The following is a 17,386-nucleotide window of genomic DNA, read 5'->3' on the forward strand; positions in this document are numbered from 1 at the left end:
AGCCCTTGAGTGTGTTTCTTGATGAGGTGGATATTTCTCACTCAATAACACAGCCCGGAGAAAGACAGCAACGCAAAGAATAAGAAGTCAGGCACGCAGGATCGTGAGTTGTTGAATTACACGCATTAAGTATTTCAGGAGAGAATCTCATCAAAAGATAGATAGCGCCTGGTGAAATGATATGGAGAGAGTCGGAAGAAAGCACCTCGAAATAAATGAAGTACTTATTGCTGAAAAATGAGCTTTGCTCTCAACCAATTCCAAAGTTCAGAATTTACGGCGTTATTCAGGCCTTTTCCTTTTAGTTTCTTGTCTCTTGTTTCACGGCACAACAAGGCATTCTTCATACTTTATATGAAATACAACAAGGCGATTTTTGCAGTAATAAACTCCACACATGCATGACAAATCCAAGCATGCAAAATGTTTAACATCCCAGTTCACAGATACTTTAGGGACAAAATCCGATTATGAATTATATGCCACAATAAATAGGGCTCAATGTTTCATAACGCAATTTATAGTTCATAAAAATGACAAAATGTACCTGTCAGACAGAGCGCGGAGAGTAGGTCTCTGGGCCGCCTGCTGGGAGAAAGGGCAGAATGTTTATTTAATATTCTGACTTTTAAATTATGTGCTCAATCAACACTTAGCAAAACCCGTTTTACACACATTTTTGTCATGTGGCCAAATCTTCAGCGACGAGCGGCATCGTAGCGAGCCCTGCCACGCTGTTCTGAAATGAACATTCCAGAGGCGTTCAGTGAAGCCTGACAGTGCACACCTGCCATGCGAGACACATGGAGAAGCCAGAGTTCTCCACTCTGGGGGAGGTTGGACAGAGCCCAGGGACTGGGCAAAGAGCAGAGCTACTTTATCTTTACTCCTTGAAATCATTTCCCCCATTCCTTTATTTTTCTTTCCTATAAGGGAAAAAAAGATCTACGTAGGTCCCTTTACAGCCTCTTTCCCAGCGAAGGTGTCGTTTTTGACTCGGTTTTCAGGTGGATCGAAAAAGTCTCCATGGTTAGAAAATGGAAGTCTAACTAGAAATCTCATGGCACCACGGGGTTATTGATTTGTTTTAAGCATGGAAATGGTATTGAGGCAATGTTTTTTAAAGAATTTTGGAGATTCATATTGAAATATTTATGGAGAAAATGATAATGATGTTGGGATTTACTTTAAAATACATTGGAAGGGAGGGGAGAGTGGGTGGGATTCTGGATGAAACAAGATGGTCTTGGGTTGATAATGGTGAAATTAGGTGATGAGAACACTGGGGGGTAATTATATTATTCTGCTTATTTTTGTATGTGAAATGAACAACATTTTCATTTGTGTAGAAAATGAGTTGGCTTGGTTTCTTTTGTTTTACTTACAGTCAGAGTGTATGTGTGCATGTACATGCGTGCACATTAAAATTTTTTCCTAATTAAAACACTAAAAGGGACCAGCAGTTAGTGTAATGGCTATGTCGTTGAACTCCCATGTAGTCGACCATGGTTTGAGTCTCGGACCCAGTGGCTTAAACTCATGCCAGGGGTGCATGTGTGTGCCCAAGATCTGAGAGGAGAATGGAGGAGAAGAGATTGCAGTGTGGCCATCCCCCCGGGGGGTGATTTCTCGCTTTCTGTCTCTCTGTCTCTCTCTGTCTTTCTGGTGAGTGCACGGGCCCTATAGCAAAATCTACTATGAAATAATAAAAACAAAAACAAAAACAAAAAAAAACACTAAAAGAAAAAAGAAGTCACAAAGACCTCATTCTCCATCAGAGGATTGCAGTTTTGGACTCCCTTTCCTATTCTTCCCTGCTCCTATTCTGACTTCCTCCCTAGGAACTGGGCTTCTCCAGGACAGTGGCTCCTACTTTTATTTCATTTATTCATGTACTCTTATTTTTCTCACTGGGTTCAGTGCAGCTGAGGAAGGAGGGGTGCACGTGCTCCATCTCAGAAGTCACAACTGTGTGGTAACCAAAGCATGGCCCCGAGGTCACGTTTACTCAGGGGCTGCCAGGAAATAAGAGGTGTGCCTATGGTCTACTTCTGCTTTGTGGGAAACACTCGTCAAGTTTGCTGTTTACCAGGGACACCAAAACACTTCTCATGCTATCCCCTCATCACGTGGAGACAGCAGATGCAACAGACAGAATCTTCAGATTAGAAAAAATGACCCATCAGAACTCTTATCCCTGTTGCAGAAATAAAATTACCCCTGCTCATGCCATGTCTTTGGATTAGTCAGTCACCTAACATTTACTAACTTCCTACCAGGTGGAGACGGTCGTGGTGGGCTCCCAGAGAGACAGACACAAAGGCAGGCCCACCTGTGGAGGCATGAGCAGCCCACACATGATGTTTCACTGGTGAGGACCACACGGGAGGCCTGGTCTGGGTCCTGGTCTGACCTGAATGCTGAGTGGGACGGACTGCACCTGCGGCCCTAGCTCACTACGAGTCTGAGGTAGGACTGTGAGCTTAGGCTGGTCTGGGTATCACAGGGAAACCCTGTCTGAAAAAGAGCCAGGAGTGGTGGTCTGTGCCCATAGTCCCTGCTGGAGGGCTGAGGCAGGAGGACTCACAGCTGACACAACTAGACCCTGTTGGAGAAAAAAAATAAACGAGTACGTGAATGAATGAAATAAAAGTAGGAACCACTGTCCTGGAGAAGCCCAGTCCCTAGGGAGGAAGTCAGAATAGGAGCAAGGAAGACCTGCACACACTGATAAAGTGACGTGAAAGTGAAGAGATGAAGGCAGGACAGGGCTGGGAGGAGGCAGATGGAAGGGTTGACCCGGCGCAGGATCAGTAGCTCCTCAAACAAGGCCCTGACCTATCAGCAGGTGCTCAGCACACATCTGCTGGGTAAACGTTAGACGAATGAACCAGCCGGGGAATCTTTCCTACTGAAATCTGTGCAGATTTGAAAGACAGGGAAGGACATGATCAGGAGAGGAGGTGCTGGTAGAACTGGGCTTCAGGGGGAGTAAGGGCCTACCCTAACCTCCAGCAGGGGTTCCCAGGTGGGGCACCCCAGGGGTGTCTGGAATTCAGGGGGGTGTTTCTGCCTGCTACATTCACAAAGGGATTACTACTAGCATTTAGTACCTGGGGCCAGGGATGCCCTTCAAAGATCAGGAAGGTCCCTGGTACAATGAGGAGCTGTCTCTTAAAAACACCAAGGGTTTCAGGGACCAACAGATGGCGTAATGGTTATGTCACTGGACTCCCATGTAGGTGATCATGGTTCAAGTCCTGTACCTGGTAACTTAACACTCACACTGGATGTGAGAGAATGGAGGAGAATGGAATATGGCATGGCCACCCACACTGGGGGGGGGGGATTTCTCACTTTCTGTCTCTCTGTCTTTCCAGCTAGTGCACACATCTTATAGCAAAAATCTCTTTCCAAAGAACAAAAAGACAACGGTTTCTGCAGAGAATCACTCCAGCAAAGTGGGAATGGTAAGCAGATCTAAGATATAGAACCTGAGCTGTGGGGCCTAACAAACGGGACTGAAAAGAAACCAATAGGAAGAGCTTAGATGATCTCTAAAAGGGACACAACATTGATTAAGGAAAAGCCATGACGTCTGCTAATCTGGGGTTGGGAGTCATCCATGCTGGGGTGGGGCTCGCCATTTGTCTGTGGACCCGGAGACTGGTTCACCAGCTGAGGTTGTTTCTAAACTACCCTTTGTTCTCTGAATGGGAAGGTGAAGGAGCCAGGTGGTCAATGCTCAGCTTCTGTGGACAATCAAATGAGGTACTGCCCCTTTCTTGTTTCTGGAGTACAGTGAATGAAAGCCCTGTGGCCTTGGCATCCCAGAGTCAGAATTACTGTGAGAGGGGAAGAAGCAACATCTACAGGTCCTGAAAGGGACATCTGGGGGGAGGGCGGCGAGTGGAGCAGCTGGAAAGAGAGAGAAGCCTGCGAAGCCCAGCCAGATCCTCAGAGGATGGGTACTTCCTTCCCTCTCCTCACTTCTTCCCCTGAGCCTCCTGCGGAGCCAGCCCAGGAGCTCCGCTCACAAATCACCCCAGCAGGTGACAGTGGCCATCATTGTTAGCCGGCTGGTCTCCTCAAGGGTCCTCTTCTCTCTCAGCATGACAGCTTTCGCTTTTGGCAGCAACACTTGAAAGGAACTGAACTCTGTACTCCTGACTCTGTTTGGCTGAATATGCGGGAAGTATGCCGAACTCCCCCAAAGAAAGGTGGAATGTATTATTAGGGTAGACTTAACATCGTCTCGGCGGGAGGCCTTGGAGCCAGACTCTCCCTGGAATAACAGAAATCAGAAAAGATGTGATGAAAAGTTCAATAGAAACCTCTAGCATGGCATCTGAGTCTCCTCCAGCCATGGAAAGAGACCAAGGCTGTCAATATTTAAAAGCTTATTGACTCTTTTCTCTCCTGCCTCCAAATATTTCCCGCTGACTTTCATGATAGGGAAACAGTGCTTGTGGATGAATAGCCGTAAGAAAATCATTTAAAAAGCAAAAGCAAAACAAACAAGCAAACAAACCGGAGCAGCTCCACTGTGTGACTACCGCAGGGGCACCTCGGAATTGGAACGCCCAGGCGGGGGCCCCGTTAACAACTCCACAGGACTGGTGTGGCAGAGTCTGCTCCCAGAAGCCTGGCAAGCAAGGCTGTTTCCCTTCACCCCTAGGATGTGGTGCTGGGCCCAAAAGGTCCTTCTGGGCTTAGAAACTGCGTTCCCCTGCCCTCTGAGTCACAAAGCACTGCCTTTCATTCCTCACCCTTCTAACTTGTCAACATGAAGTATGTTTTCACATGCTCCCTGTCCTGGTACATTGACGGGCTACAAACTAATGCTTTTTTTGGGTGAGGTTTTTGCTATAGGGTGCGTATGCCCGCCAAACAGACAGAGACAGAAAGACAGAAAGTGAGAAATCACCCCCAGGGGGGCTGGCCACGCTGTGATCCCTTATCCTCCATTCTCTCAGGATCTTGGGCATGCACGCATACATGCCCAGTGTGAGTTTAAGCCACTGGGTCCGGGACTTGAACCACGGTTGGCTACATGGGAGTCCAGTGACGTAGCCATTACACCAACTGCTGGTCCCCAAACTAAATTTAATGACTGATTTTAAAAAAAATATTTATTTATTATTGTTTTAATTCATCAGAGAGAGATGGGGGGGGGTCAGAAAGCAAGCTGCCACATCCGGGATTAGAGCCATGGTTGACCACATGGGAGTCTAGTGCCTTAACCGCCACACTACTCTTGGCTCTAATGCCTAATTTTGATTGTGCCATTTAATTTGTCATTATTCTTCATCATTAAGATCTTACATAAGATAACACAACATTCATCAGGAAAGAAGAGAATATGTTAAATGTTTTAAATAATTCCTAGAGGGACCAGCAGTTGGCGTAATGGCTATGTCGCTGGACTCCCATGTAGTTGACTGTGGTTCGAGTCCCAGACCAGTGGCTTAAACTTAACGCCTGGTGCGCGTGCACGCCCAAGATCCTCAGAGGAGAATGGAGGAGAAGGGATTTGTGGCGTGGCTATCTACCCTTGGAGGGGGGGTGATTTTCCACTTTCTGTCTCTCTCTGTCTTTCTGGCCAGTGCACATGCCCTATAGCAAAAACCTCTCAAAAAAAAAAAAAAAATTCCTGGGGAAAAAAAAAAAAAGAAGCTCATGGCCTTAGATTAAAATTGGATGTAATATACCAAAGCACAGACCACCGAAATTTCCTTACTGTCTCCTCTCCTAAAAAAACAAACAAAAAGGCAAAAAACAAACAAAAAAACCAACTCAACAAAATAACCTTTGGCATTTGCACGCTAATTTATTTTACTGTTGGAAAATAATAAAAAAATACACACTGGAATTAAATAGCAAAGAAAAAAATTACTTAGGTGGCTCATGATCGAAGCCTGAAAAACTGCTCATAGTAAACTAGATCGATTGCTCAATTTCACTCCTTCACGAGTTGTATGCCACAGCAACCGTATTTTTCTCTTCTTAAATCTCTCATCATCTCCTCTGCAACTTTCTTTTTATTCGGTTCTCAGCAAAATAGGTCGAGAGGGTTAAGAGAATGATCCATTGATCTCCCCTGAGTTCATTACTCATTCATGAATGACACTGAGGCTTCGGTCTTTGAGACAAGACAAGTTTCTGCCAGAAATAGTCATTTTTAGGTTCCCCACAAGAGATGACATCTTTTCTGTCTTTATTATAGTAAGCTGGTGCTCGGGAACATAATAGTAGCTATTCTGGTTTCAATGTATACTAAATGAATTACGAGTCACAATCTGTTATTGAAGAGATACCAAAGAGAAAATTAAATGCCATTATTGTAATTGGGTCGAACAGGGAAAAAGTTCATGGATATCGGAGTGCAGAGGAAAACAAAGGGAAGAGGCTGAAATCCAGAGACATCCCAGAATGGTTCAGTTCCTTACTTGAAAGAAACGGAACGAACAGCTAGACAGGTGTGTAATTCAGTCTGAAGCACCTACTATGTGTAGGCACTGGGTTCAGCCTGGGTGATGATCAAAACAGGCAAAGTCCTTGCCCTACTGTGCGCAGAGTCCGAAAATGGGGCAGATATGTGTACACACAAACAAAAGATCCATTCTAGGTTACCAGGGGCATGGCTGACGAGGACAGAGCAATAGAATAATGAAGGAGACCTCGCTGGGAGTAAGTGGTCGAGGAAGGCTTATCATGTAAGGAATAGCAAAACTGATATGTGACAGGGAAAAGAGTTACGGGATCAGAGAAATGAGGGTGGGCAGGAAGGGCTCTTGGCAGAGAAAACCATTTGGGAGCAAAGGCCAGGAATAGGCCTAGATCCTGCAAGAGGTCACTGCGGTACAGCTTCGTGAACAGTGAGGACGATGGCATGGGAAGATGTGACTAGTTCCAAGGGCTCAGGAGGTCAAGAGGATTGTGGGTATTACTGATAAGGATGTCATTGAAGGGTTTATGTTGAGGGAAGTTTGATGAAGCACACATGGGATCTGCTAGTACATTCTTTTTACAATTTTCTATGAATCTACAATTTTTTAAAAAAAGAACAGAGAGTGGGTCAGTTGGTAGCATGGTGATTCTGGTGCTGGACTCCCATATGGCTGACCACTGTTCTAGTCCCAGACCCAGTGGGTTGGAAATCACACTGGGCGTGTGTGTGTGTGTGTGTGTGTGTGTGTGTGTGTGCCCAAAATCCCAGGAGGAGAATGGAGAAGGAACTGAAGCATGACTATCCCCTCGGGGGGGGGGTGTGACTTCTCATTTTCCATTTCACTGTCTCTCTGTCTCTGATGCATAAGCCCTGTAGCAAAAACCTTTAAAAAAAAAAAAGCAAGGCCTGAGGCAATATGGCTTTTATTTTTCAGATATCACTAGGACTTCTGTGTGGTGAGTGGATCTGAGGAGGAGGAGACAAAGTTTGAGGCGGATGGAGTGATCTAGGCAGGAGAAGTACTTGGTGGCTATGGAGATGGAGAGTATTGATTACTCTTTGCAAAGTCTGCTTGGGGAAACTGGCAAGAAACTGGATGTGGCAGGGGCGAGGGAGGCAATGGGAACGAGACCTAGGTTTCTGGCTTGGGCACCTGCTATGGATTGAGCCCCATTGGTTGACATGGTGCTGCAGGAGCAGGGGACAAAGGGAGGGTTTAGCCTGGGGGGTGTGAAGTTCAACTTGTGTACACGATGTTCAAGTGGAGATGCTGAGCAGAGAGTTGGGTATGAGACAGAAGCCGTTCAATGCCAATTAAGTGAACATTTCAATAATAGTCATGAAAAGGATGGTTTGCGATTTCTGGCTCTACATTTTGCTATTATTGTAAGAGAAGATTTAGGATTCAGTTGATTGGAAGACATTTCATTTTTTTCATTTTTCAATGCTTTTTTTTTTTTCAGTCCAGTTTTTGCAATTAACAGTAATGGGCTTATTCAAATGACAAGAAAGGAGGTATCTCTAAATCAGTGTCTTTAATAATTTTGTTTCAAATATGCTAGATTGCTGTATTCATATCACCAGTTAATGTGAGCACAGCTAACCTGAGCTAATCTAGGCCCATTTGTGTTTTGCTGTTACCGAAGCACACTGTGAAATTTGGATACAATTCCATGTCTTTATGGACGTTCTGCCTGGTAAGTTAATTTTTTTCTTGCTGTGTTTGAGACTTGTATTTATTAGTTTACTTTACTGCGTAGTTTTCGTATATATCTATTAACACATTTTATGTTTCATTATCTTAACTTTTATGCCATTGTTTTTCTTTTCAGTCCTAGTTGAGGGTCTCTAACCATTTTATGTCTAGTGCTTCTAGTTAGTGGTTATTTATTTACTTATTTATAACACATTGGTAAGAGTTGCCAGCCAAAGGAAAACTCCTAGCTCCTTTCCACCGTCTTTGGTAGTCCTGAGTGTGCAGCTTCTGTGGATTTCCAGAGATGCTGTTCAGTGGGCTTCGACCTCATCCTGTTATCTACGGGGTCAACCAGAATCAGGGATGACAATGTAATTTATCACCCAAATAGAACATTTTTGAAAGAATGAAGGGAGATGCTCACTCTACAGGAGCCAGAGATGAGAGAAAACCTGGTTTGTCTGGGCACAGTAGGCTGCATGGCTGTGCTAATAAAGACTATTCTGTGCAATGATTACTTGCTGATTATAAAACTCATATTACATAAGATCACATGGGAAGGCAGAATGTTAGAGGCTGGGAACTTATCAGTAAGGAAGGCAAATAGGCCCAGCCACATTGGTATAATGCTCGACAATGCTGGATCCATGCTGAAGGTCAGGTTCAGTTCCCAGGTCAACGTGTGCACGTGGGAAGTGCACGTGTCCATGCTGCTGGAGGACTGGGAAGGTTTGCAGAGGAGTGGGGAGAGATCATGACATGAGGCCTTGTGGAGGGTACTTGCCTTTACCTCTCTGTCACATGAAATTAATAAATTAAAAAGAAGCAAGCAAGCAAACCGCTGAAAGGGGTCGGCAGAGGACAAATCCATCCAGTTCTCCATGTCTCTGCAAGTCAAGCCAAAGCTGGTGTGAATTTCTGGCTCCCTTTCCAACTGCTCCCTCCTCTAGTTAGATTCTGCCTGTGGCCTGAGATCTAGGGCATCCTTTTTAGTAAGTGTCCCTTGATTTTTCAAGCTTTCATTGATCTTCCTCTCCCTGCTCTCCTGGTCTGTAAGACTGCTCAGCCCTGAGTAGTTCTATTCATTTAGTCAACTGGCAGTTTGCCATTTCTTCCACGACAATTTCAGCTTGGGCTCCCCAAATTCCTTGCAAGGCAGAGATCCTGGCTCATCTTCCCTCCACTAGAAAAAGCTTGCTCACCACTGACCACACAGAGAGGATGCGAATAGGTAGTCTCTACCATATCCCACTACCTCCAATCTAAGAGGTGTGTTGAAATATAACCACCCCACGACTATATATTCTTTCTCTATTTCACTTTCTTTAAAAACCAGGACTCCCCTTTCTCCCGTTTCCTCTTTCCCACTGGCTGGATTGTTTAGCTTTGTGTCTATGAGAAATTTGATAAACACTGTAGCAAATATTTCTTGAACACCTATTATGTCCTGTGGACAATACTGATGGTCCATCAGACCGAAGGACATTTGCCTAAATAATACTGCCTCATGATTTGGGTCCTGTTAACAGCTGACTCATTTGAGGACCCTGTCTCGTGTCAGCTTGTCAGGGAAGGCCCTAATTTGGGAAGCCACATTTTCTGAGAGGCATACTTGCTTTTATTGAGCATTTCTAGGATTTTTTACTCCCTGGAGATACCTATGAGCAACCTGTGACATCTGCCTGTGGCCCTCGCTGCTCCATGGCCTGTGGCTCTCCTAATAAAAACGTACAGTCAGTCGCTGTGAGTCAGGGGAAACAGTGAAAGGTGTGGCCCAGGGACTGTCCCTGTCTGCTGTGAATGGCATCAAACTCCTCCCAGAGCAGACTCTACCCTAGAGCCAGGCCACACTGACCTCCAGAAAGGCAATGCCATGGGGCAGAGGGTCCAGTGGACTCCCAGAGGAGGGCTATGGGGCAGGGGGCTGTGTGGGGTGGACGGAGGTCTGTCTACAGTGGGAAGGTGAGGCAGGAAGACCCACGAGTGTGCTCAGTGAGGCTATTAGTGCTCACTGCAATGTGGGGTAGGGGGTAAGCTGGTGATACCCAGCCCCAGGCCAGGTCCCGGGAGCAACTCGTAGTTAAGAGATGTGGTGCTGCTGTTGCCCAGCACGGAGCTGCTTCTGCCAGGGCAGCTGAACACTGACCCCAGGAGAGGCTGGATACTGGCTTCTCGAAGACAGGAAGTGGGTACCAGTTACATTACTAAGCAACCTTCGGTACCTGATCCAACCAGTAGCACAGGGCTCACCAGTGCTCAGCAGATGTTACCAGATGCCCAAGCCGTAAGAAAGATGGCTTCATTCATTCCATTTGAATTTATTCCAAACATGTTTCATGTCAGAGGATGAGACCACCAAATAGATAAGAAGGCTTTCTTTTTGACATAGATTTTAAAGCTTATTCATGTTCTGTTAATACAACTATTAATATAAACTAAGCATTCCTTTGTATTTTTGTTTGTTGGCTAGTTTTGTTTTTGTTTTATAAGAAATGAACAAGACAGGGACAAGCCATTTCCGGGATCCCTCCCTTCTTGGGAGCTCTCTTTTTCCTCTCTCCTCTTTTAATAAATTCCCTGCTTTGCTCTACCTACTGTGTCTGCGACTCTAATTCTTCCCAAGTGTGGGACAAAAATGTGGGCCCAATCACCCTTGCACCCCTGCATTAAAAAAAAAAGAAACGAACAAGACAGTATTCTGTTTTTAGACATAATTCCTCAGTTGTCAATTACCCTTTTAGAGAAAAGGATGTGATAAATCTTTGCTGAACTATGAGTTATTATTTTGTTACAGATCAAAAGGGCACTCTCTAGGAGACTGCTTCCCTTATAACTGCTTAATGTTTTATCTTGTGTTTTTTGGCTTCTGTAAAGATACTAATCAAGGGACTATTTAATCATACCTAATCCCTACTGGACAAGCAGTATTGTTATGTTCTAAACTTAACTATTTTGTCCTCCTAAGGAGTATTTCGCAAAGTTCAATTCCTACTAATTATGGGTTTAGCTCTCTTGTTACCTAGTCTCAGGATCTGGGGGTTGTTTGGGGAGGGAGATGACAGTTACACAAATTGCAATATGTCACGTCTAGCTGAAAACCTTCAGATTTTTCTTTTCTTTTCTTTTTTCTTTTCTCCTTCTTTCCTTCCTTCCTTCCTTCCTTCCTTCCTTCCTTCCTTCCTTCCTTCCTTCCTTCCTTCTTTCTTTTTAATTGCTGGAGGATACATTTGCTTGCCAGAGAGAGAGAGAGACAGACTGATAGACCCCTGTGAAAGGGGGCATGGCCATATTATAATCCTTTCTACATCCTGTTGGGATTTTGGGCACACATGGTCATGTGTCTGGCATGTTTTTCAAGCCACTGAGGATAGGATTCCAACTGCAATTGGCCATGTGGGATCTGGCTCTCTTAACCACGAGACTCTGGGACTGGCCCAGCCTTCAGATTTCAAACTTCATCTTTATTGCATGTGTCAGATATACAATGGTGGGAGGGACAAGCTTGAATTCTGGCCCCTCTTCACTTATATTATGGTTAGGAAAGATGTTCTTAATTATACTTTGCAAACCAATTATATAAGAGAAAGTTTAGGGCTCAGCAGGTGGCATAGTGGTTAAAATGCTGGACTCCCACATGGTTGATTACGGTTCAAGACCCAGACCAGGAGGCTTGGAACTCATGTCAGCATATGTGTGTGTGTGTGCCCAAAATCTCAACAGGAGATAAGAGGAGGAGGGATCGTGATGTGGCCATCCCCCGGGGGGTGATTTCTTGCTTTCTATCTCTCTGGCAAGCACATAAGTTCTATAGCAAAAATATCTTTAAAAAAAAAAAAAAAAGGAAGAGAAAGTTGAACCAGTTCTGAGCATGCTTTTGGTGTTAGGATTTTCACCTCTCAAGTAAACATGGCCTTACAGTTTACATGTGAAAGTACTTTTACATATACTTCAGCCATACGTGTTATAATCACATCGCCCCCCTGAAAAGCCTTGGAGTCTTAAGAACAAAGTCTAGGTTGACAGAAGAGATACCTGGAGACATGTTTCTGAATCAGGTCTCCCCAGAGAGATAACCTAGCTAACCTGAACCCTTCACTTTTGTAGCAAGGAGACGATCAGGTCTGCTAGTTGACATTCCAGCAGCTGTTTGATGTGTTTTTAAAGAAGGTCTTTTTTCACTCAGCACAACCTACTGGCTGCTGATCTGTCAGGATAAAACTGGAAACTGCCAAGGGGCCTTGAATTACCACAACTGATTTTTCTCCATGTAGAAATAACAGGCTAAGACAGTCTCAGGAGGAAAGCTGTGCTTATGAGATAACCAGTTCTAGTCAAAGATTTGGAAAAACAAAAACAAAAATGAAACTTTTCAACTGCATATCTGGACCAAACACCTGAATAAATCCTTTACTATATACACCACCAGAGCCTGGGTATGAGTGATAGCATACACTCCCAGGAGCAACCATTCTTGAATGGCACTTCCCAAAGAGCTATTGAAGAAACAACCATTAAAGTCATGGGACAAAGGGCTAGTCCTCTGAGTTAAACAGGAATGTCCTCTGGAGGGAGAACTCCTCTTCCTTTGCCAACCACCAGTCTCACTGGCAGCTGGGTTGGAGAAGAACATGCCTATCAACCAGTGATGCACGGCCCCTCTCCTGCTCCTGAATGGACAGTCTGTATTGCCGGTACCGATATCCACCTCCAACAAAAACTTGGCCAAGTCTCAAAAATGTAGCTCCTCCTGTGAATTCTTCAGCTTCACAAAGATGACAGTTTCCCATTTTGTGTTAATAGTATGTTTGCCCAAATTTAATGGATTGTCTTTTCATTTTCATATAATTTTCTCATTTTCTATTATGGATCTCAGACCAGAATTAGACACATCTCATGACCTAGGCCGGTTAGATACAACTAAACCTACATAAGTCTCAGGTGGGTCCCTCTAGGAGGGCTGAGAAACTATTTCAGAACACAGGGTTGTGGGCCTTTGTATATCTGTCCTCAGTGACACTCAAATTGGCTGACCATCTTGATTTTGGAAATTACAGTAAAATAAACATTTAAAAAGTGATTATGTTTTCATGTATTTCCAGCTATCCTTTTATTTTTTCAAACATTTACAAAGAGTGGCATGATGTCATAAAAGAATTTTGCATTGGCTTCTAGATACTGTAAACTTTTATTTGAAAAAACACAATTACTGGGATCAGCATGTGGTGTAATGGTTACATTGCTGGACTCCCATGTAGTTGACTGTAGTTCGAATCTCAGATCTGGAGGCTTAAAACTCATGCCTGTTGGTGCATGTGTGTGCATGCCTAAAATCCTGAGAGGAGAATGGAGGAGAAGGGATTGCTGCATGGCCGTTCCCTGAGGGATGATTTCTTGCTTTCTATCTCTTTGTCTCTCTGGTGAGTGCATACACCCAGTAGCAAAAATCTCTCACAAAGAAAAAAATACACACACACAATTACTAAATGAAGCTCTAGGACTGTAAAGAAATGCACCAATCAACTAACCAACCAATCCTCCTGCCGAACTTGAGTTTCACTGACTGTGACTGAAAGTCTGAATATATGATAACTTCGCATATAGATGGGACCAAGATCTGAAAGGCAGTAGCTTTCAATTAAAGCTAGTGTTCTGTTTCCACATTAAAAAGAAAGCCATTCATTAGTATGACAAAATGGGTGTTTAGCTCACATTAATGTAAGACTAAAAAAAACACATAAACTTTTTTTCTATATTGTTATTATAGTTAATGTATATAATATTTATCTTGTTCTATAATCCTTCAGGGCAAGGCATTTCCTGGCATTGAAAATGTACTTAAAATTTCTGTGGCTGAATTATCATAACGAGTATTGCTAGTGTGTAATTTGTCAAGACCAACAAGCCAGCAGCATCTTACAAAGGGTTTGGTGCTTTGGTGCTTTGTAGGTATTCAAGGCTATTCTCAAATGACTCTTGGCAAAAACTGTCTAGCTCTTGTTTAACTGCAAATAACATCAACAACATAGTTCATTTTTAATGTAGGAGAAACTGGATTTTGGAGCCTTTCTCCCCAAATCTGGTCCTGATTACTGCTTCAACTCCTGTTTATATAATTCTACACAATTTTGGCAGGATTCAAGAGCACATACCAGGGTGTTGGCTGTTACGGATCTCCTGGGATGTAAATGTCATGCTGACTGGATGAACTCTGGCCACAAATCCCAGACAAGCACAATGACTCTATTTATTCAGACTTGGCTGCCTGAATGCAGATTGACTCTGTGGGTAATAAATTTTCACAGGCCCAGAACTTCAGCATCAACCCAGCTGATCTGGAGAAGAAAAATGCACCCAGGGAAGTGGAGTTGGGCTGCAAAACTCTCCTATGCTTTTATTCCATTTCTGCATATCATTCAGCTAATTCATTTGGTCACTGATTGACGTGCACTGTCAATGGCTTCAGAGGTTCTTTTTAAAAGCTCTACTTTCTGTTATGCAACTGTCATATTAAAAAGGAGCAAGGGAAAAAATGAAGAACTCCCATTCCAACTGGCAGTCTGCTTTTAATAGTGTACCCCAAATTGATGTGAGTCATCCAGTGACCTCCACAGCACAGCAGAGAATTGAGAAGAAAACGGTTCTTGTACCATGCTGCAAGAGTCCAAAGGAAACAAAAAGCAGTGAGAACTGCAATTGCATGCTTAGTGTGACCTTACCTACAATCTTGATATCTTGATGCAGTGGAGCCTTTAGATTCTTTCTGGGAGACATGATTATTACTCTATGCATTATAAATAAGAAAATAATTGGCTCTTTAATTTGCAGATTTATGTTAATGACCTAGATATCTATTAAATTAATTGTGTGCTCTCCAAATATTGATTGGGGATTAAAAGGTAACTTTTCTTCATTGGGTAAGAAGTAAATTATGCCAACGGGGAAATTTCCCTCTACAGATTATATCCAGTGATTGCTGCCTGTAAAATTAAAAGAGTCAGTTTAAGTGGATAAACCGTGTTTGTGCAAAGAGAAAAATGCAGTTATGTAATTAAAATGAAAGGACTGCCCAATGTGTGTGGATAATGTAATTACTGGAAGCTGCAGGCATGCTTGTAGTGGTTCAATTTGGATCCCTGTTTCCTTCCTTTCCCTGGGCTATGTATTTGTCATCTATGAAACACTGCCTGCACTGACACTATCTCAGCCACTCCTTGCTGGAAGTCCTAATCATGTGTCCCTTTCCTCATGTCTTAGCTATAATAATTACAACTACGTATTTGCTTGTGTCCAAACTCCCATGCTTTCTTGACTTGAAGGCAGAGCACATCTTTTTTTATTTTCTTTTGTTAGAGAGATTTTTGCTATAGGGTGCATGTGCTCGCCAGAAAGACAGAGAGAGACAGACAGAAAGTGAGAAATCACCTCCCAGGGAGGATGGTCATGCCACAATCCCTTCTCCTCCAGTCTCCTCTCGGGATTTTGGGCATGCATGCACATGCACCCAGTGTGCATTTTAAGTCACTGTGTCCAGAACTCAAACCGTGATCAACTAAGTGGGAGTCCAGTGATGTAACCATTATACCCTGCTGGGCCCCTGAACACATCTTTTAACCACTTGAAAAGTCATGCAACATATTCTTTCTTCCGAATCAATTAGAAGATTACTTTAGTACTTAGTGCTTTTAGAAATAGTTTTATTTTAAGTCTTCTAATTCTTTTATATACTTCCATGGAAAGATTGGCCTCTGGAGTTGTTAAAACCAAGAGTTGCAGAAAGGAGCTAAAGCAAATTGCTGCTCGTTCACATAGCCTTCACTTCTCCAGATAAACAAGAAAATCGATTCTCCAGTTTTTTGTGCTATTTCCAGTTTGAACCTCTTCAAGTATAAAAACTACAGGAGCAGGTATGAGACTACACTTCCATTTCTATTATATCTGCAAATTTTCTAGGAAAATCCTGTTATAACTCCAGTTCTTAAGGCTAGTCAAAATTTTGTTATCCTTGAAAGGGAAGGCTGTGGAGCAACTCATTCTCTTGGTTTTGCAGGCTTCTGTTTGAGATAACTTATGAAAACTTGTAACCTCGGTATGGCTTGATATAAACATGTTTAAAAAGTAGCTATAGATATTTCTGTGGGACTGTATAGATGTCTTTTTCTCTAATAGGTAGGTTATTTATATATTAATCTATAGCCAGCTTATATCTTGAGTTTAATATTGTCATGTCTGTCAATACCTGCGATGTTTAGGTAGGACTAATTTGAAAGATCATAGTTCTCTATTAAAGAGAACAGAGAAGTCATCTTTAATACTAGACAAGAGATAGCAGGAAATACTCTCAATTCAATACAGCCTGAAGCATTTACTGATGCATCCATTTGATAAATATTCAATACATCTGTGGTGCAAGACACAGCTTCTGTCTTCAGGAAACTTCTAGTTTAACTGGTACAGATAGATATCAGATTGTCCAAAAAGTCACGATGCATTTTTATAGAAAAACATAGAAAAATATGTGCCTGATTTTTCCGATGACCCAATATTTAAAAAAGTAAACATTTAGGGGCCCCCAGGTGGCATGGTGGTTACGGTGCTGGACTCCCACATCACTGACCATAGTTTGACTCCTGGACCCAGCAGCTTAGAAACCATGCCAGGCACATATGTGTGCATGCCCAAAATCCCAGGAGGAGAATGGAAGAGAAGGGATTGTGGGCCATCCCCACTGGGGGTGATTTCTCACTTCCCCTCTCTCTCTGTCTGTCTCCAGTGAGGAAATGTACCCTATGGCAAAAACCTTAAAAAAAAAATATTCATACATTACTAAAGTTATGATGAGATACAGTAGATTCACTCAGAATATACAGGGTAGAATGGCCATGCTATGGAGGTTATGGAGGCTATATTTTATCTAATGTGGGATAAAAATAACCCATTTAAGATTTTAGATTAAAGAGGAACCAGCAGTTGGCATAAAGTCTGTGTCACTGGACTCCCGTGTAGCTGACTGTAGTTCGAGTCCTGAACATGGTGGCTTAAACTGACGCCGGGCATGTGTGCTTGTATGCCCAAGATCCCAAGAGGAGAATGGAGGAGAAAGGATTGTGGTGTGACCATCCCCCTGAGGGGTGATTTCTCTCTTTCTGTCTCTCTGTCTCACTCTTGTCTTTCCAGGGAGCACATGCACCCTATAGCAAAAACCTCTCCTTTTTTTTTTTTTTTTTTTAGATTAAAGTATG

The 17,386-nt window shown here is 43.2% G+C and overlaps 1 protein-coding gene across 1 annotated transcript in view; it reads right to left on the bottom strand.

Annotated features, from left to right (window-relative positions):
- Nucleotides 1-17,386, bottom strand: part of AFF3 (ALF transcription elongation factor 3) — a 531,321-nt gene that overhangs the window by 115,899 nt on the left and 398,036 nt on the right. The window contains 1 exon segment of the mRNA XM_027767542.1: nt 548-588. Within this exon segment, the coding sequence (XP_027623343.1) occupies nt 548-588 (41 nt within the window).

The sequence above is a fragment of the Tupaia chinensis genome, unplaced genomic scaffold (genome assembly GCF_000334495.1).
Source record: "Tupaia chinensis unplaced genomic scaffold, TupChi_1.0 Scaffold144276_1, whole genome shotgun sequence".
NCBI lineage: Eukaryota > Metazoa > Chordata > Mammalia > Scandentia > Tupaiidae > Tupaia > Tupaia belangeri.